Source organism: Ixodes scapularis, unplaced genomic scaffold (genome assembly GCF_016920785.2).
Source record: "Ixodes scapularis isolate PalLabHiFi unplaced genomic scaffold, ASM1692078v2 PGA_scaffold3__209_contigs__length_174095766, whole genome shotgun sequence".
NCBI classification, from domain to species: Eukaryota; Metazoa; Arthropoda; class Arachnida; order Ixodida; family Ixodidae; genus Ixodes; species Ixodes scapularis.
Genome location: NW_024609868.1, coordinates 147995844 through 148016076, shown reverse-complemented (window position 1 = coordinate 148016076; position 20233 = coordinate 147995844). Strand labels below are relative to the sequence as shown.

At 44.4% G+C, this 20233-nt stretch overlaps 1 protein-coding gene across 1 annotated transcript in view; it reads right to left on the bottom strand.

Moving 5' to 3' along the window:
* Window positions 1–20233, bottom strand: part of LOC8027128 (cytochrome P450 3A18) — a 43071-nt gene that overhangs the window by 11419 nt on the left and 11419 nt on the right. The window contains exons 2-4 of the mRNA XM_040222473.3: window positions 11985–12182; window positions 10147–10336; window positions 5606–5814 (exon numbers count right to left, since the gene is read on the bottom strand). Of these exons, the coding sequence (XP_040078407.1) occupies window positions 5606–5814; window positions 10147–10336; window positions 11985–12164 (579 nt within the window). The 5' untranslated portion in view covers window positions 12165–12182. The remainder of the gene's footprint in view (window positions 1–5605; window positions 5815–10146; window positions 10337–11984; window positions 12183–20233) is intronic.

Genomic DNA, 20233 nt, shown 5'->3' with positions numbered 1-20233 from the left:
AACGCTTGCTTCTTCTTTTTCTTCATTCGTAGCGCTGGTTCTGCCGACTTCTTCGTCCATGGCATACGGGAGACATCAACATCGTCGGCTCTCGTTTCAACTTCTTTAGCGTCCGTCGTAGATGTGAAGTTAAATGAAAAGTTATTTCTGGATGTCGGTGTACACGTCGGGGAGGAGGCCGCGGTTAGAATTGCAGGCGGATGGGTCACTGCGAATACACCATGATTTCAGAAATCTTCTCGGGTCCCACCGTTGTTTGCGTGCCAGGGTTACAGCGTTCGCAAGGTCAAAAGTGTGACCAGTCGTCCAATAATGGTCCACCAGTTCATTTTTTAATATTGTGGCATGTGTTGCTTTCTCCACGTCTCTCTTGTGCTCTTTGAGGCGGGTACTCCGTTTTCGGCCAGTTTCTCCGATGTATCACTTGTCACAGTCCTGACAGATCACTTTGTATACAATACCACTTTGAGATTCAGGAGGGGTTGGATCTTTTGGCTTCGAAATGAGGTCACGTAATTTTATATGGAGTTTGAAAGCTGTTCATGTACCTAGTGAAAGGAGGGACCGGCAAATAGCTTCTGAGACGCCTTTCACATAAGGGATAGCCACCACACATGCTTTGTAATTATTAGTCGCTTTTTCTCGTCCCTGCTGCATCTGTTTACGTGTGTTTTTAATAAAACCTTGTGAATACCCGCGCCTCCAAAAGGGATCCGATAACAGTCTGAACTTCCGATGCTCGTAAATCTGAATTTGAAGGGAAATGTTCTGATTGGCTATAATAATAATAATATTATTATTATAAATATATTATTAACTGCAGTTATGCTTCACCACAGTTACCACACTGTAGGGACTAGTACGGCCTATAATTTCGGACAGTTATTTCAGAAGTGAAGAGTGCGCGTGCGCAGTTCTGATGGGCGCTCAAGATATGGAAGAGCACCTACGCCCATAGTCTTGACTGCATGGCCACAAAATGTTGTCCAAGAGTACAGCGTGGTAACTGTGGCTTAGCGTCGAAAGGGGAAGTTTACATAAGTTCGGCATCGATAGTCTTGTCTTTAAAGCGCTAGAGGTTTATCATTGGTGCTCTTGAATTACCTTCATCTTCCTTCTTTGGCGTTTAAATATCGTCACTTAATTACTTTAATCTTCATTTTATGTAAATGTGTGTAATATAGACTGTAATTATGTAAATCATTATATTTATGATGGTTATTCCTATTAATGAACATCACGCCGAGTGAATATTTTTGTAGTTCTATCATTGCTTGAAAATTTAAAATGCTTTTAACGTCTTTATCCTCTTTGATGACCATTTATGAAGCGTCAGTTGTGAGTGTAGCGCTTGTCCTGTCTACGTCTTTCAATTGTCCTTGTCCTTGGAGCTTCAGTGCTTAATATGGTGATTGATATCCATCATATTTAAAATGGAATTCATTGAAATAAGGTACATACACAGGGGGCATTATATGCCCTTTGGAATACCTCCTCATTGTAAAGTCGTAGGCAACAGACATCCGTTTCTATGGAGGGATATCTTTCTCAGATGTTGGAGATGCTATACTGAACGGTATGGAAATTACATGGCAGAGGTACTGAATCCGCAAAGGTTGGAGTGAGAAATTTCTGAGTATTAAACATCCTCTTATCTTCTCAGATAAAATAGCTTGGTCAGCCACGTGGAGTGGAAAGGCGGCTATATTTGCAGCATAACTTAGAGATAGATATTGACGTCGCAGATCGAGAGAAAGATGGTGGGCGTCCACATATAGGCTATTTACACGAGAAGCTATAAATACACCAGTTCACGTTCTCAAGGCTGCAGAATAAACAACATCGAAAAATCGAAGCGCCGATGGCCTTGCGGAGCCGTAGACTTTTCGCTCATGCTTGAGTTCCTAGCGGAGCAGTGATTCGTATATTTTCAAAATAGGTTCACGTTCTCCTACGCATCATGTCCCAGCCAGCATTTCAAGGATGTTGCACCCTCTGATGCAGCTCGCTTTAAGCTCCCGAAGATGTGGAGCAAGGGCCAGCTTCTGATCAAACACGACCCCCAGGAGTTTGCGTTCTGGTTTTGTTTGGAGCTTTGTGCTTCAAAGCTAGAGTTCTGTAAATAGGAACATCCCTCTCTTTTTAGTAAAATGACCAACGACTCTATTTTCTCCAGAAAACTTGAAATCATTGCTCGTACCCCCGAATAAGCCCATTCAGGGCTCTTTGGATAGTTCTTATACCCGTCTGTAAGCATTGAGACAACCTGAATGGCATTTGGAAGTCGTCAACATAAAGACAGAAAAATGCCTGCAGGGAGGCATTTGGAAATAGAAATAATTTTTATGCAGAACAGGGGTCAAGCTAAGCAGACTTCCGTGGAGTAACTCAATTTCCTGGGCGTATACTTGGGAAAGTTTAGTTCCTATATTCTCCCAAAGAAGCCTGCTTTAAAAAACCTGAATAGAAGAGAACATCCCACCACCTATTCCAAGGTCTACAATATCTCTAAAAATGCAGTGTTTTCAGGTTGTGTCATACGCCTTTTGCGCGTCCAAAAATAATGAGATGTATAGTGTCAAGAAAAAGCTAATCTTATCTCCCTCTCCAGTCGAACTAGATCATGCTGCGTTGAGTGGAAGCGCTGAAAGCCACTCTGGCTGTTATATACAAAGTGTCGTGACTCAAAAAGAGATACAAGTAGCTAATTTGATATTAATAAATAATAATAAAAATATTCTTTATTTCCCATTATATGAAATGGCGGGGATGAGACAAAAGCCGTGCTGGGGGCTAGCTGGATAAAAATATTGTTTTTCAATGCTGTACGGAGTTCAATAACATGAGCTATGCACCAGGAACTCAAAAGAGACTTTCTCAGTCCAGATCCGATCGTACAGAATACGCAAAACAAACAGAGTTTGTTTTTCTGAAAGGTGGCGAATCGTTTCACAGTGCGCTTTGTCAAGTCCCGGTTCCGTGTTTTTCACTTTGTTCACTGTATATGCCAGCTCATAAAGTGAGAATATCTTATTATTGTAGCAGCATCATCCAGTTTGTATTTTAGCCGTTCTTTCTCGAGCTTGGCTATATCTTCCCTAAGAAAGCTTGTAGGGGAATGCTTACTCAATCAGAAAGCAAAGTGCTGAACAAGTTCATCAGCTGGATTGTTGATGTCAGCAATTTCTCTGTCATTGACGACGAGAATCCTCATAACATTCATTGATGACTGCCTCTTAACTTTCAGAACTTTCTCCCAGACAATTTTGACTTGGTCTTAGGGGTTCTAGAGCAAGTGTAGCCCCATCTTAGGCTGTTCTTTCACTTCGCCGATACACCTGACCAGTTTGGGCTTCTGGCCGGTTTAAAAGAGAAGAGGTTGGTAGTTCTTGGGTATGGAAGAAACAGTCCCCACCAATTATTTTTATTATTGTTTGCCTCCTGACATTCTGGTGACCCCTAACGGGCTGAGACGATAGGGATTGAGTTTTCAGCTGCACAAATACCACTTTTCCTGCAGCATGGCAGCTTAGTTTCTGTAAGATATTAATTCGTACTATATTCTTCTTGTATTGCCGGGATGGGTAGCAGCGTGAGTCGGCAGGGTGTTTGCCCTCGCTGTTTACACTATGAAAAGAGTTAGAGCATTTTTTTCGCATCATGATCCTTGCTGGAGCACTTTGCACAACATTGTGGTCGACGATATGGTGCCGTTTGGTGACCGTACCGATCACACTTGAAACACTTAAGTGGGTTCGCGATGTGTGGGTGAACCTCACATCTCATGTCGCCAACGTGAATGCATGAAGGTAGGTTAGGTGTTTTGAATGTGAGTATTATGTGCTTGGTTGGAATCTCTTTGTCATTTTTCTTGATTTTTATTCGCTAAACGTTCTCATCCGCATTGTAACATTCTCATCCGCGAGTCCCTCGAGAAATTCATTCTCTGGGACATTTAGCAAGTCGTCCCAAGAGATCACCTTTCTTTGAGTTGAGAGTGCTATGTGCAGTGAGAGGGGCCGTAATCTTTCCAAAAACGTTTGCTTTGAGCAGCGCCTTGCTTGCTGTCTCAGGTTACACTTCCAAAAGAGGATCGCTTGAAGCAACTTTCTGGATGTTTGTAACAGCAGGAACCTTTTTCTTTCCTTCTCCTATAGGGAATGGCGGGGTGTTACTTTGCGGGTCATAAGGGCCATCGCTTGATATTACTTATAGTTTTGTGAATTTTTTTCTTGTGTTCAGTTATTTTGCATTCTGCAAGCCGAATATGTTTCCGACCTCCAACTGTGAGGGTATGGCGTGCGGTTCCCATATGATAAGAGTTCATTTCACCACTAATTAACCCGGCTCACCCACCAGGAAGTTCAGCAAGGCGGCATCTCGAGTGACCCTAGTCAGACTAAGCGATTCCTCGAGGAAGCCAAGCCTAAGTGAGAGGTATAACCAAGCAGCACTCGGTAGTCAGATCAGAGACACATGGTGATATCCCTGCACGAGGTTAGCCATAGCCGCCCAGTGGTCAAGACTATTCAGGCTATCCTGCTGGGAGAGGGAAAAAGCTGGACACAGATACATCCCCTTGACTCAGGGTAAACTCTGGGTTAATGCGGTGCTAATTTTTTTTATTGGTATAAGCGTATAATTCCGTCGTATCCTTTCGGGACACCTGGGAAAATCGAAGAACTTGCTGAGCGATACAGTTAGCGCAAACACGACATCAACCCCTTTGAGTATGTTGCTAGAACAAGGTAATGACGATCAGGTTGAAGCCGTGAATAGAGGTTATGCTAACTGCTTTCCGCTGATCGAACATTCCATGGTCCACCAATCAAAACAAGTGGCAATTTTTGGTTGAAGAGTAGAAACGCGAGTGACATTGTCAAACTGGGGAATGTCAATAAACCTAGTGTAGAGCTTTTTGAAATGCTCTACGACGGAAACTTGAAGCATGTCTGTGGTAACAGAATCTACTTGCTTCTACTATCCAAGGACCACATAACCTTCGTCGCGCGCGGCAACGTCTGTGGTAGCTTCACGAAGGCACGTCCTTCGCTGGGAGTGGTTGCGTGATCATCGCAGAATCCCTTCTTGTTATACATTTGGTTTTCTAAATGTTTTATAATTTGAGCGTCACCATTTGCTCCAAGCATTGGAGACAAGGTCCTCAGATATTATCTTATTTTACAGGCATTATCTTACGTTTCAGGCTATGAGAACTACTCACGTGTCAAGGATAATCAAGGACTTTCGTGATTGGAAAATATCAGAGCAGAAGGTGAACGACATGTTTGTAAAGCACCAGTGCCTGTAAAACGCAGACGTCGACACCAGCCCAATATTTCGCTGCGGTAAGACGGACACTTGTCCGCTGGCACTCACAGACGCTGCTTCGCGTTAGCGCCAAATAAAGCGTCGTGAAAAAGGCTTTAACTAGTTCCTGTCCTCTCATTGCTGATAGCTGGTGCGTTTATGGTCGCACGAAACCTCGAGCAAACTGAGCAAAGTTACCGTATTTGTCAAGGTAAAATATATCATCCGTTGTTATACGTTACAGCAACAACCCAGGCAATGCACGTGGTGAGTAACACAAAAAATGCAGACTTACCTGCCAGGCCAGAGCGCACTTTGTAATCACATCCAGTGACAGGCCCTGGGCTACCTTGAACATGTCCACCACTTTTCCTTTTTTGGCGTAGTCATCAAGCACGTCTACGAACTCATCCGTGCAAGCGTTCATAATCTGCATCATCTGCTTCATTTTCACTGCGCTGAAGGTGGGGTTTAGCACAGTGCGCACTTTCTTCCAGGTGTCAGCTGCAAGACAATTCGGGTAGTTATATTTAGGGTGTCGAACCAGTCAATATTTCGGTTCGGTTCAAGTTAGAAATAAACAGCTTTGAATTTTGCTCCCAATTAGTTCCGGTTCAGTCAACCGCGCAAAATATTGGTTCAGCTACCCCTCCTACCAGGCGCGAACCCGTTTAAACCAGTTTATAACTCAAGTTTCGATTACTGTCATCCGCGAAATTTCTTCGCTACCACGCGTTATATGCAGTAGCCGGAAAGAAAAATGAGGACTAATTTCTTTATAGCACCAAATTTACATGACAAAATAAAGAAGTTCCGCACAATCTTGTGCTCATCAGAAGCGAACTTCTTTCGGTCACTGTATATGCCATGGCCATTTACTGTAATGCCAGTGACATTCTTCTAAAGCACTCTAAAAATGTCTTACTTTAATTTCGCGGTCAAAGCACGTGATAATATGTTGAATATTTTGTGGTATACAAACACAAATACCACGAAAATAAAACATACATTTAGTTTCCATTGGTCAAGAAGTCTGACGCGTCATCAATGAGACTTATAAAAAAAGTATTAGCATAACAAAAACTTATTAGCATAACCATACATAAGCAATGTTTGCGTCACTAGATTTAATTAAAATTTACCTTCAATTATTTTAACGTCTCAAAAAAATATAATGGAATATTATTGTGTGTGGAAAAAAAAACAGAACATGTCACCGTTACCGGAGAAATATTCAAATAGGCAATTAAGGGTATAAAGGACATGGTTTATCGGTTAAACCACAATCGCCATACGACGAGCTGCTAATGCCTTTTCGCTTCGATCACAAAAATACAACCTCCGATCAAAAGAAAAAAAAATGGGAGATTCTAGAAATATAAGCCAAATTAATTGTCTTCGCGTACTTGAGGAGCGAAATTTTAAGTTACTGATGAGGAAGATCGCTTAAAACGCAAATTAAAAAGAAAAATATACAAGGAAAATATTGTAGCAGTTGGTGGTGACCGATTATCTGACTTGATACCACCGTCCCCCAAGGTCAGTGATTACACTGATTCTGAATGGACTTACAAGGTGCTTGAGTCTAGGTTAGATTACGCACCCGAAAAACATGTAAGAAGGCAAGGTTTCGACAAAAAAAAACGTTGCGGCGTAAAAATAATTTTTCAGATGGTATATTTTTATCCAATTTTAATATTTTGAAACCGGCAGATGTTTATTGGTGTTTTTCAAATAATCTCGGAACGTCTACGTATAGTTATGTTTGGTTTCAGTGAGCTTGGAGTGGTACTGAATGTTTTGCTCGCGATGCAAACTCATCTGTTCCACTGATAAATCCCTATATCAAAGGCATTTTCAAATTTATTCATCAGTGTAGTGTGTGATGAGTACGCTCTAATGGTAACTTTATTATTGGTTCTGTTTGCTGAGATTCGTGGGACTGATATAAAACGTAATGCTATGTGACAACCGGCAGTGGCATAAATATTTCAGATTGTATTATTGAAAGTCTGATCTGAATAATGTAAGTCGGTTTTGAATATTGTCACTAACAACCAGTGACAAAGACGAAAAAACTAGAAAACTAAAGCTTTAACGTGGTGAACTTGTGACAACAAAAACAAGAGGAACCTCACAGGCGCCGATGTTGGCATAGCGGCACCGGCGATAGACTAATTCGCTGCAGCCACGCAGGGCTAATGGTACCGGCATTATCTTAATTATGCGAGAGAACGCTTTAGAAGATCAGCTAGAGATAAAATCATTACCTATTTGCAGGATTGCAAGTGCGCAACCTACTTGACAAGTCACGCTTTTTTATTGCAGGTCTTTGACGCGTAAGGTCAAACACAAGTATACAAAGACTTGGCGAGGCACGCTGAGAGTGGATGGAAGATAAAAAATGCCAGCTATCATTTGGCTATAGCGTTTTGGATTTATTAATGCCCATCGTCAACAGCGCTGTAAGCTTTTTCAAGAACAGTCGGTCATGGCACTTATGGACGAAAGCTCAAAAACAAGGGCCGTTCAATGCCACGTTAAACAAATAGCTGCATGTAATGTAATGTTGTAATCGCATTGACGGCGCCTTTTCGGTCTCAATAAGCATCCTGTAAACTTTCGTTACCAGATATTTTATGCAATTGTATGAACTTCCCCGCAATTTATGTAAGCTTGCTCGTTCTAAAAAATAAACAATATCGGTAGGGTTAAACATGCCGATGTTAAATGACTGTATGTGTGGAAAAGCTAGAGCTGGAAAAAGCTAAAATTGTGTGCTAGGGCAGTCGGCGCATAGATAATATTTTGTTTCACCATATTAATCTATCATTCCGCCTAAAACATTGGAGTGAAGTATCTAGAAACTTTTACTTCTAAAAAAACTTTAAGGAATATATTGAATTGTGATTTACATTCTTTAATTAATGAATTTGACATGTCTAGGAATCCCCTGATGTAGTAAACATAACCCATCTACGCATCAGACCTACTTTATGTAAGTGTGTGTTAAATCAAAGCCAACGAGCACTCTAATAAGGAGCCAATAATTCATAAATTAATAGGCATACCAATGAAGACGACCAATCTTCCCTATGGAAAAACCGTCTATAGGGCCCACCAGGATTTCTCAAATACTTTCACATACCCCTCAAACATTTAAAGGGTTTGAGATGTTTATCGTAGCGTTCTAGGGGGCCTGAGTACCTTTCAAGAATTTCTAAATGGTGTAAGTGAACCGTCATTGTTTTTAGAGGCCTAAGGCGTCTATCCCTTTTTTTGCGTGAAAGAACGGCACTTATAAAGACTGTTGTTGTAACTCAGGAGGACGTATAGTTATAAGATAATCGTTTGCTCTCCAGTCTGATCCAGACGTCTGTGTAGACTAACCTATATGCTGATGGGAAAATGCCTTTGTGTAATGGCGTGCAAATGCCAACAGCATCCAAATGATTTTTACATCATGACCCACGGTCTTAAATCTCTGATGGATGCTCGAGATCTTGTTATGCAGTATTCACTGTTGCTTTTTTTTTAGTCTTCGAGTTTGCCATAAATATGGGTGGTTTCATCTCAAATCGGGCAGGCTAATAGTTGCTTCTTTTTTTTTTTGACGAAGAAATATGCTTTGGGGGAATTTCTCAAATGAAAGAAAGTACAACCGCATATCTTTTATTTATTTTTGTTTGTTCTAGTATTTTTGCCTGCCGTCGCAGGTCGCATGTTTGAGAACCTCTGCTGCCTCTACTGTTTTTCCTCTTCCATCTTAACTTTTTTTTTTCCGCATTTAATAGACACTATAAAGATACCCTGGTGTATTAAAAATTTTTTAGCAATCTTATTTTTTGCTAAAAAATTGTCAAAGTCTTCGTTCGGGTTGAGTTTTGGTCAAACTTGACGGGTTTTTAGTTTGTCTGTACTTAAGGCAAATTTTATTTCTTCAGCTCTCTAGAAAGCCCAAAACAAGCCCATTATAAATATAATAATGTCATTGTGATCTGTTCACTAGACACTCCGTCACCTTTACGGAAACGTTGTGAGAAATAAAAAATGTTGAAAGTTTAAAAGCAATTCTTTTAAAAACCTAATTTTTTTAAATATTTTTACATATTTTTTATATAATAGTCGACTAGAAGAAGAGCCGATAAAAAAATTCAATATATCGGTTGTATGTCCTCTATTCGAGCAGCAATCGTGTGAAATCTGTGCTCATATGACTAAAATAAAGCAACCTTACTGGCATTGTTCGCCTCTACGATTGCGAAAATATGTTTTATTTTGGTTTACGTTTTCAAAAAGGAACGTAAAGTAGGCGAACTTGTGATATTCCTTGTATTTTAAAACTTGAAATAAGAGAGAAACCACATAAGCACGCTACAAAACAACGAGTAACAAGTACATACATACCAAAAGGCCTCGCAACATGTCAAAAAGTGTTCTTATATAAAACAGTTCGAAGCAAACAAGGGTGGCTACTCATCATACAACCTATTACGATAGAACATAGGCGTAGAGTTCGGGGGGGGGGGGGGGGGGGGGCATCGGGGCTCGTGCGCCCCCCCCCCCCCCCCCCCCCCCCCCCGGGCCCGGAATATAATGATTCCTACTCAGGCGCTGTTAACGTGCCATGTAACGAGCTTCTAGTAGTGGCATGTAAAGAAAATAACTCCCACGTTGCCATTTCGACAAAATACATGGGAAATGGAATCCCAGCGTGCTTTCGTTAGCTAACGCGCAGCACCCCCCCCCCCCCCTCCCCCCGGAGAACTTCTCAGCCTGCCCCCCCCCCCTCCCCCCCCCCCCCCCCCCCCCCGGGAAAATGGAAACCGACCTCACCGTTGAGGAAGGGCAGACTGCTCGCAAATGGCTCCACCTTCAGAGGAATTGACGGTCGGTCGTGGAACACGTTGGACTCCTTGATGAAGCACTGCTTGATTATTTCCACATCACTAAGAGCGATGAAGGGCACTTCTGACTGGTAGAAGCCGAACACTTTCCCATACTGTTCTATCCAATTCTCCATCACCTAAGAAACGTGAAAAGTGTTTGTAAAGAATTATTAAGGCAAATAAGGTTTCTTAAAGGTTATTTGGGTATAACTCCACCTTAAGCCAACACCCGGTTTATAAGTTGATCTGCGTACTTTATATGGAACTGAACTTGATCAAATATTACAAAAATGTGGTGGTGCGAGAACGTACTCAACGTAATTAGGACAACTGTCCGACTGACGACTAATTTATTTTTAAAAAAGTCTATGATGACATTTTTAGATTAATAATTTGTTTTCTTCTGTTTTTACATGGTGACGGTCTGATAATATGGCGTTAAAATGTATAATACACAGCAGAAAGTGGAGTTAAGTAGTTTGCCCCATTATTCATTCTGTCAAAACATTTTTCTGATTTGATTTAACAGCGCCAATCTTCGTCAAAGGCTCGAAACGAACGTAGCGTCCCTCTTTCATCTATTCACTGAAGACTCGGTTCCCAGCGGTGATTTAAAATAATTTAGTTGGTGTTTTCTAAAGAAAATTGTAAAAGCCAACACTGAGCACAACTTACGCGTTTTTGTTTTTTTTCTTTTTGAGACCGTGATTTACGTGACGCCATGACGTTGCATGACTTGAGGTCACGTGACATGCCACGGACACCACGGACGAGGATGAAATTTCGCTTGGCTTTCATTACAGTGGAATTTTGCATTCAAAGGCGTAGCCAAAAGGGTGAGTTGGCTCAGATAAAGGTCAGAGCTCAGTATTAACACTGGACGTCCCGTACTTTATAATTTCTGCTTTCATTTGGCTTGCATCGTTGCCTTGCGCTATACAGCAATTATTTGATATGCTACCTGAACCACAGATTGAAAGGCAGACAGGGTCTTAAGCCTGATGCAGGCAATGAGGAAGAGGGGCTTATAGCGATAAACTGGCAGCTGACAGTGACCCTTAATTAACCACCGCCATGTTGCACATTTTTGACCACTAGAGACGTGACCTTATAGTTCTAGATTTTAACAAAGCGCCTCGCACAAATGATTGATTATTGATCTTTAATAACAGTATTGACGAGACGAGTTATGTTTCGTTTGTTTTAGGTCCAAAAATGTGCTTTTACGACAAACACTCGGGCAGCTTCGCAATGGCTCCGCTAGCTGCCGTCAGCCGCGGTGCTGTATTTTGGGTTTTTATTGAAGCTAGACATTGATCTCTGGGGCTAACAGTATCGAAAAGTAGTTTATCATGCTTTTTAAAGCGATCGCAGTACAAATCTCGGTCAGTTTTGCGCAAAAGCCTCAGGATTTGGTACGGTCACGTGTCTAGCTGTCAAAATTGTACAACATCGCGGCAACCAAGCAGGGATCACTTTTGGCTGATGAACGGGATACCATTTCATCGCTCTAAGCCCCTCTACCTCGTTGGATGCATGTTAAAATTAAGGCATTTGTTTTCTCTATATATTTTAGTGCCTTTTATCTCATAACACGAATTTGTTACTTCGAATTTGATCTAACATGAGCCTGGAGAAGTTTCTGTTCATCGTGGCAACCTGCCGCGTCTCACAATCTTGAAAAGAAACACACAAAACTTTTCTTTGCCATTTTACTTTCTTTGCCGCCGTACATTCCCACCGTACTTTCAGGCTGAATAGTGGGAAAGGGTCTACATTACGTACGTTAATGGCGTCTTTCTTAAGCTCCTTCCTATTTCCCCAGAGAAGGCCCGGTTCTGGTCCGGGGATGCCGTGATTTTTGAAGAAGCTGTGTTTTCGACGTCTGTCACGGATCCACCAGGCGACGCAGGTCACCAGTGCCACCACTGCAGCCACCAGAGCGTTCCACATCAAGGTGCCCATGACGCCGAGCTAAATTCACTGCACAAAAAAAAAATGTAGATTTTTTTTGAAGGATTATTTCTCGGCCATTCTTAAAATAAAGAGCTGCCTATTTCCGAAGTTGGTGAGCTTTCAATTAGTGACATGCGGGAACTACAGGTAACTACAGAAATTGACGGTCGAACGGCCACAATCCCGCTTCCGCCTTCTTGCCTCGTGGCTTGGAAAGCTACGCTCCGCAGTAACGACAGATCACTCATATTGCTGCTTAAAAGCATAATTGCCAGTTGTCTGGAGCTTTCTTATTATGCAATTGCGGAACATGTTTTTCGGCCACCCAGAAATGTAAAAAAACAATCAGCGACAAAGGACTACGATGTCATCTGAGCTTCTGATCCCGTATCTAGACCTCAGGAAGTCGAATTTTCGAATAACAAGGACCGCCAATTGTGCCCATTCTGCACTAAGCACCAAAATGGCGGTAGCCAAACGATAATCCAAACTGGAGTGCCGATATTTTAAGTACAGCTTATTTTGTGGGCACATAGAGCGACTGTCGTGATCCGAATGTAAACACGAGACGCGTTCCCTTTAAGGTATCCTTAAAGGAGCAATGCAACAATTTTTGTACTTTGCGCAAATACCGCTTAAAACGGATCCCCAACGTTAATGACCTATGAAACACGCGTTCGTTTTTCACTCCACGCAATAGAAGTTCCAGAAAAAAATTAAAGAAAAACGAGCAGCGTTCACCCCCTCAACTCGCAGCCAGAACAAGCGGCCACGTGATCTGGAGCCGATTATATGCCGCCAGTGTTGATCATAGCCACGCGCTGGGGTTGGCAAAGAGCAGGACACGCGCTGAGTTCCAGACATTGTTATGGCTCGGCTGTTGTCGTCGTTGCAGCGATTGGACACGGGCCACTACCCGAATGCTTCTTGAGCTAGCAATTATCACGAGCCCAAGTCGAGTGCCCACGCAATGCTCGGGTCCAATCTATGAACCGCATTCAAATATCGTCACTTGGGTGTACTGCGATCCCCACGTTACGTCATCAAATTTCGCAAAGGAGAGATTGAATGAAAATGATCGCTTTTGTCCTTGAAATTACACCGCAACAAAGGAGTTTCTTGGCCAGCGGCGTTGCGTGTGAGTATCCTTGAGTCCCAGGTGTGCCAGTAAGCTCGTGTCAAGTGAAAAACATTCCAATTGAATATGGTTGCACCGCTCCTTTAAGCTTTAAGGGATCTCAATTCCCGTGCAGTGCAAGCTCCCTCGCAAAGACCTTCGCGCTCTTGTACAGGGTTAAAACAAATTTTTACTCGCTAAAATGTCTTCGAAATGTAAAAAGAAAAAAAGAATTGCCGGATTTTGTAGCAACTTTTTACGAAAATGTCTAACGCGTCACATTGTTGTGCTAATATTTCAAGTCGGAACTCAGAGTACTAAAAAATAAAAAAATAAAAACAGTCTTTTTTTTTTGAGTTGGCAGCCAGAGTTGCGCGTCTGTTTTCCACGTGCCGCCGCGCCGCTATCGCCGAGATGGAATCACATGAAGAGCAAAATCCAAGTACCGCGCAGGAAAACCACCGGTACGGCCGCTTCGCCTTAAGAGCGCGGCGCCGCTATTCGCCTACTTAAGTCACGTGATGTGCACAATCCCGTTCCGTGCAGGAGCGTCGGCGCAAGAGGGATAAGCGCGCAACTCTGGCTACAGTAGGGAGCCTATTGACTGTTTTACTGAAAGAGGGCGAGAGAGAAAAGGGGAAAGCGCTACCGACGCTTTCCCCCTTTCTGGTTGTGTAGAAAGAGTGAAAGTCCCGGATGAGGAGGCTTGGCCGGTGTTGGGTGTCTGCTGTGCCCAACTTCGTTCGGGCTTCCTTTTCTGTTCTAAACTCGCAAACTTAATTAGAGCCGCAGGCTTCGATGGCAACAGTCCCCCGGTCATCGGGACACCATCGCTGAGTCATAGGGTGCACGAATAAAAACAGAAAGCGTCGAATACTGACCGAGGACACACGTAGCTTGCAAGGAATCAGGCAAGGCAAGTGTGAATTGCGTCCGTAAATTGGAAAAGGCGTTTCCTGAACGCCATCCTCTCGACTGCGCTGGAACATTTTGTGAATGGAGCGCGCACCGACCGAACGCTGTACCGCCGATGAACAAGGGGTACGCTCGCAAAGTGCGTGCGAGTTTTCTTATCATAACAGCCGTTTCAGCTTGTAAAATTTCGTAACTGAATTTAGCTTAATATTGATAATTTGCAGTGGTGACTGACTCGATTTTATCATCTACAACGCTTAGTTGAAGGCTCATTTCCGCCGCCGGGTGAGGCTGGAAATTGTTGAAAAAATAGTTCTATCGGTTTTCTGAATCGCGATCTCCTGCGCGATACCAGAGTGCCGGCAAAAGCGCTTCTTGGAGTGCCGCTGGTGGGTTGTTTCCGTTAATTGGGCGCTTTAAAGGCCTGGATAGTCGCTGCAGGGTACGTCTCGTGTGTTGCGATCTGCGTTTTCGAGCCCAGTGTGCACGTTTCTTTTTTCGAGTCATGGCATCCGCCAGTGCGGCGACGGGGGAACAGCGGCGGCGAACGTGTCAGTGATAGAAATTGGAGTTTAGTACTCAAAATATTGCAACAAAGAGTAAAATAATGCGTGGCTGCTTTGAGGCTTTCTGCGGTTCGATATAAGTACATCTGGAGCGTGTTCGTCGTTGATCCACAAGGAAATATAAGAACACGGACACGAAGATAAAAGCAACGCAGCAAAACGATCTGTAGCAGTTCCGGGTGTTTACAAAAGTTAATTGAGATTCCCGTTTCGTGTATCGCTTGTTGATTACTACTAAAAACGACTATGTTGAAGTACGCCCCCCCCCCCCCCCCCCCCCCCATTGCAAGCAAAAATTTACAAATGGTTCATCATTTCCAGTCACGCGGAAAGCGATGAAGCTTAAAAACATTGCAGCCGCACTCGCCTTGCCGGATTCCATGCAAGCTACATAGGTCCTCGGACAGTATTCGACGCTTTCTGTTGTTATTCGTCCACCCTATCAACCAGCAATGGTGTCCCGATGGCCGGGGGATTGTCGCCATCGAAGACCATGGCCCTAATTAAGTTTGGAAGTTCGAAACGTAGAAGATAGCGCGAACGAAGTTGGGGCACTGCAGACACCCAACACCGGCCAAGCCCTCTCATCCGCGACTTTCACTCTTTCTACACAACCAGAAAGGGGGAAAGCGCCAGTAGCCCTTTCCCCTTCTCTCTCGCTCTCAAAATGGCGCTGCCCACGATAAAACGGTCTATAGACCAACACGCGACCCTGACGTCACGCAGCTGCGGTGGCGCTGTCGATGGCACTGCGCATGCGCAGACACTTCACGCGAGTTCGGTTTCTGCGCACGCGCAGTGCCCACACCTGGTGTGGGCAAACGCGGGATTGTTTGTAAACAGCGTGTCGCAAGTCCGGCGTCAGGGCGCTGCCATCTTGCTCGCTGGGGTGCGCTTGGAGACGGCCATAATCCGATTACGAAGCCTTGCTAAGGCGTCCTAATCGGATTATGGCCGCGCCCAAGCGCACCCCACTGGGCAAGATGGCGGCGCCCCGAGACCGGACTTGCAAAAGTGTATAGACCATTCCATTTAGCGCTCTCTGGGCGGCACCATTTTGTTCCACCGCAGCGCCCTCTCCACACATCCGGGAAGTTCAGCGGGTTCGGCGGGGTAAAACGAGAGAGAGGGCACGCGCCCGACTCCGCTAGCAGACGACAAACCGGGAGGTTGCCGTTCTCCATCTTTGGGCTGTATCGGCGGGCTCTACCGAACTTCGAACTCTCGCTCGTAGCTTCCGTTGTGAAGTGGTTCGCGTTCTTAGAATAGTTGTGGCTACTCCAAAATTATCCTATAGCTCTCTGTTGTTCTATTTTGCTAAATGATCAACTGGCATATATTTTTTCTGTTTCTTAAATAGCAGTTCAGAGAGCCGGCAGTACTACCCTCAACTACTGCTTGTATTGCGGCAGGAGAGCACGTTTTATTTATTATTTAAGACTTCCACTCATGGTCGCTAAAGGCCCACACCAGTACGAACTTTTGTATAGTAAAAAAGGTACAGCAACCGGATTTACTTTTCGCCAAAGAGACCGGCCAATCTGACGCAGGTTTCCCTGTTTTTTTTTTTTTTTTTTATTTGCACGCAGGTAACAGCGCAATTGAACCCTGTGGGTCTTTTTATCTCGCATAATATTACACGACAACTGGCATACCAAAATCTGCGCATCTGCGCTTGAAAGTTCCAAAATGACGTGATTTTAAACAGAGTTTGCACGCCAGCCGGACGCTAGCTACAACCCACTCGGCGGAGCGGACGAGATGCGGGGTGAGAGGGGGAGTGCATTTTTTTCTCTTTTACCCTCTCTGCTCTGACCCTAATGGAACGGTCTATTAGCCCCGAGAAGTTCGCGTGGCGCCCCCTTATGGCGAAGCGGGGTGACGTCACGGCGAGGAGAGAACTTTTCCCCGACTCGCCCCGCTCGCCCTGTGGAGGCTGTGACGACGCTAGCTGTCGGCGCGCTCGTTTCTATTTAATTTTTTTTGCGTGTTTTTCGTAGGAAGTGTGAATTTTTATATGTGCCTTTATTGAGGTATGGCTTGTAGCTACAGGCAAAACTTCAACCAACATTTTAAGCATGGTTGACAGGGCAGGCAACCCATGAATCACAGCTGGTATATGAAAATAAAGAAATATGGCACTATAGATTTACATCTCGCACAATAAATGCTGCTGGTGGTCTGAACGAATTGGCAGGTTATGTATAGTATTTTTTTTTGTATCTCTGTTTTCAAAGATCGCCGAAGCAAAAAAGCTGCATGCTGCTCGAGCAACATGCTAAGTACAGTCTGGGCCATGGGGAGGGAATCACAAGTAAGACAGCCCAAGTGCAGGGACAAAGTAAAAAAAAAACAAGGAAAATTTATTATATACATTGCTCGCATTTGACCTTGGCTGGATTCGGATAGTATTTCAATGGACTACACGGGTGGTATCTGTGGACTTGTTTATATCAACCCTCAAGTAATGTATAACAAACGTAAGCGCTCAAGTAATGTATAACAAACGTAAGCGAAAGTGCCTAGCTCGTTATTAGTCCCATAAGCCCTAAAATTGATATTTTACTTAAATCGAATTGTCCTGAAGCTAAAATACCAAAAGTTTTTCTCACGCAGACTGTCGCCCTTCACAGGTTCATTTTCTGCTACTAGTGAAGCACCTACCACTGGACAGACGTTCGAATGCTTGCTTTTATTCCTGTTTTCCTTTGTTGTCAGAGAGTCCAGCTGTGGGGAGTTTGGAGGCTGAGGAAGCTTTTGGGGACCTGCAGCAGTGTCTCTTTTAATTGGAAATGACAATTCGAACTAAACAGTGTATTTTCCGAATACCCAAGGCTAAAATAAAGACTGTCAGGAAAAAGTATAAACATTCCAAATTACGGCACTATTGCTGCGAATATTTTGCGCAGTTCAATACATATCATACAACCATACAGGCAACTGGGGGCCATTCGGCCGTTTTTGCTGCTACCATACAAACTAATTTCCAGTAATTGTGGAGCTTCTAAGAAGTATGCCGGCATTCGTGTATAAACTATATAATTAATTCACGAAGAAGCTACATTTATGTAAAACAACCCTGTTCCACGAGCAATTCAAAGATCATCAGACGCAGGGCTTTTAAAACATCTGCGAACCAGCACATGCAGAGTGGCAGCGCAGAGTCGGGGTCGCGAGCTAATTTGCCGACCACCCAAAGGCCCATGATATAAATGCCACTTCAAATGCCTTGAAAGAGGAATGCAATATCGTCCTAAATCATGAACATCCAAGGAACAGAATACCAGCGTCTTAAACACTTGCGCCACCGCTTCACCGACCACTCGCAAGATTGCCTTGCGTCGTGTGAACGGACGGGGAGGTTCATCGGCGGAATCGCCTCCACCGATATTTTTCGGGATTTGTAACCCAATTTTAAAGGTAAAAGGGACGAGCAGGCTTATAAAACGTACGGAAGCACGTCAATATCGGCCTAACTCAACGTCCTATACACCGGGTAAACGAAGTTCAGCTCCTCGAAGAGCTGGCGGCACACAACGCCAAACCAGGAAAGCGGTGCTGGGAAGCGAGCCGATGCGAGATCGCGGAGCGGAGTCCTCCACCTGACGTCACGGTACACCTCACCCAATCAGAGCGCGGCGACCGCAGCGACGCTTGTGTTCGCTCTCGGGCATGGAGAATAGAAGGGTAGGAGAGGGCATGACGTCGGCCGCGTAGCCTCCGCAAGCCATGCTCCCTTGACGCCTCGCCTCTTTCTCATTTTCCTCCTTACTCTCCTCACTTACCTTGCCAACGTGACCACATCACGTGACCGTAGCTCGCCTTCGTCTTGCTATGGGGTACTAGAATACACCACAGTCTAGACTTCGATCTGATAAAACCTACCGGACGGAGCGCGCGCAAGCCTGCGAGGAGTCCTTCTAGAATCAACCATCCATCTCATACGTGACATGTCACGCGCACCAATCGCCAGAGAGATCTGCGGTCACGCTGGGCAAAATCGTTTAAACTTTTTATGACTAGGCTTCACCAATATTGCAACGTGCCCCCTCCTAGTACTTCTAACCTCCTTGCTCTCGGGGCTAATACATGGAACTCCATTTCTTTAAACGGCGGAGCGGCAGCTGTCGGTGAGTCACCGAACGACGGCCATATTTCTTTGCCTTATACAGAGATGGCGCTGCAGATTCACTTGACGTAAAGCCCCTACGCGCCGAGCGAAAAAGCGCGCTTTTATCCGAATCTTGACTTCCGCCGGATTTTTGACCAAATCATGTTGTTTCGGTTTTCAGTTAAGTTTCACAGTGTGGAAAGTGTCACGTCATAAATACGAATAAAAAGAAAACACCAAATCCTTCTCCAGAAATAGCGTACCTTCGTCTGCAACGGTTTTTGTTTAATGCATCGTCTGCTTTCGAAGTTTAGCGTTCGCACTTTTGCCACTGTGCGTTAACTTCATTTTTTAACGCTGTTTGTATTTTTATTATTATGCTCAACACCTCACCATGAGACAACTGAGTTCCAGCGAGAGGTTCCATGTGGTTCTTTGGTATACAACGTCAGGAATCTTCAAGGAAGTGCGACTGTAGTGCAGGGCCGTCTTCAACAGAAGACCGACCTCTAGGCCCACTATCATCAAGTGGGTGACAAGGTTTGTTCAAGGCAGAAACGTGAAAACCAAAACCTCCGAACACTGCAGAAACGTCGCCGAAACAAAGAAAGCACCAAGCCGTTCTCGACGCTTTAGAAGCGGGGCTCCGCCTCTCTATCAGGCGTGCTTCTCGTCAACTCAGCGCAAGCCGGGGCTTCGTGTGGCGTGCGCTACGCCGGCACACGGGAGTCTAAATGTTTGTTTTTCTTCATGCGAGTGTATCTGTGTGTGAGTAAGCCAATTGACTTCAACTACGAAGACCGTAGTTCAGATTTCAATGGCTCTTTTCAGAGCCACCAAATCGCTGCTTTTTCAGGCGCACTCCTGAATGCCTCTCGTGTCTTATTCAAGCGCCAAACTGCGAAAGCAGACGATGCACAAAAGAAGAAGCGTCGCAGACGAAGCTACGTCGTTTCTGGAGTAGCATTTGGCGGTTTTACTTATTCATATTTATGGCGTGATACTTTCTGCATCGTGAAACTTAACTAAAAACCCAAACAACCTAATTTTAGCAAATATCCCGTGGAACCAAAAACTCGGATAAAAGCGCACTTTTTAACTCGGCACGTAGGGGCTTAAGGTCCAATTAGATTTGTCTGTATAGACCGACACGCGGGGTTGACGTCACAGAGCTCCGGCGGCGCTGCGATCGCGCCGGAGCCGTGTGGTGTGGGCAAAAGGGCGCACGTTTTGCATGGGCGTCATAGCACTTCAGCATGCCGCGAAGCTGTGTAGCCGTTAGTTGCACCGAAAGGTACAGCAGAGTAGCGGGGTGAGTTTCCCTGAGTTCCCGGCTGATTCTGAAAGGCGCAGATGCTGGATAATATCC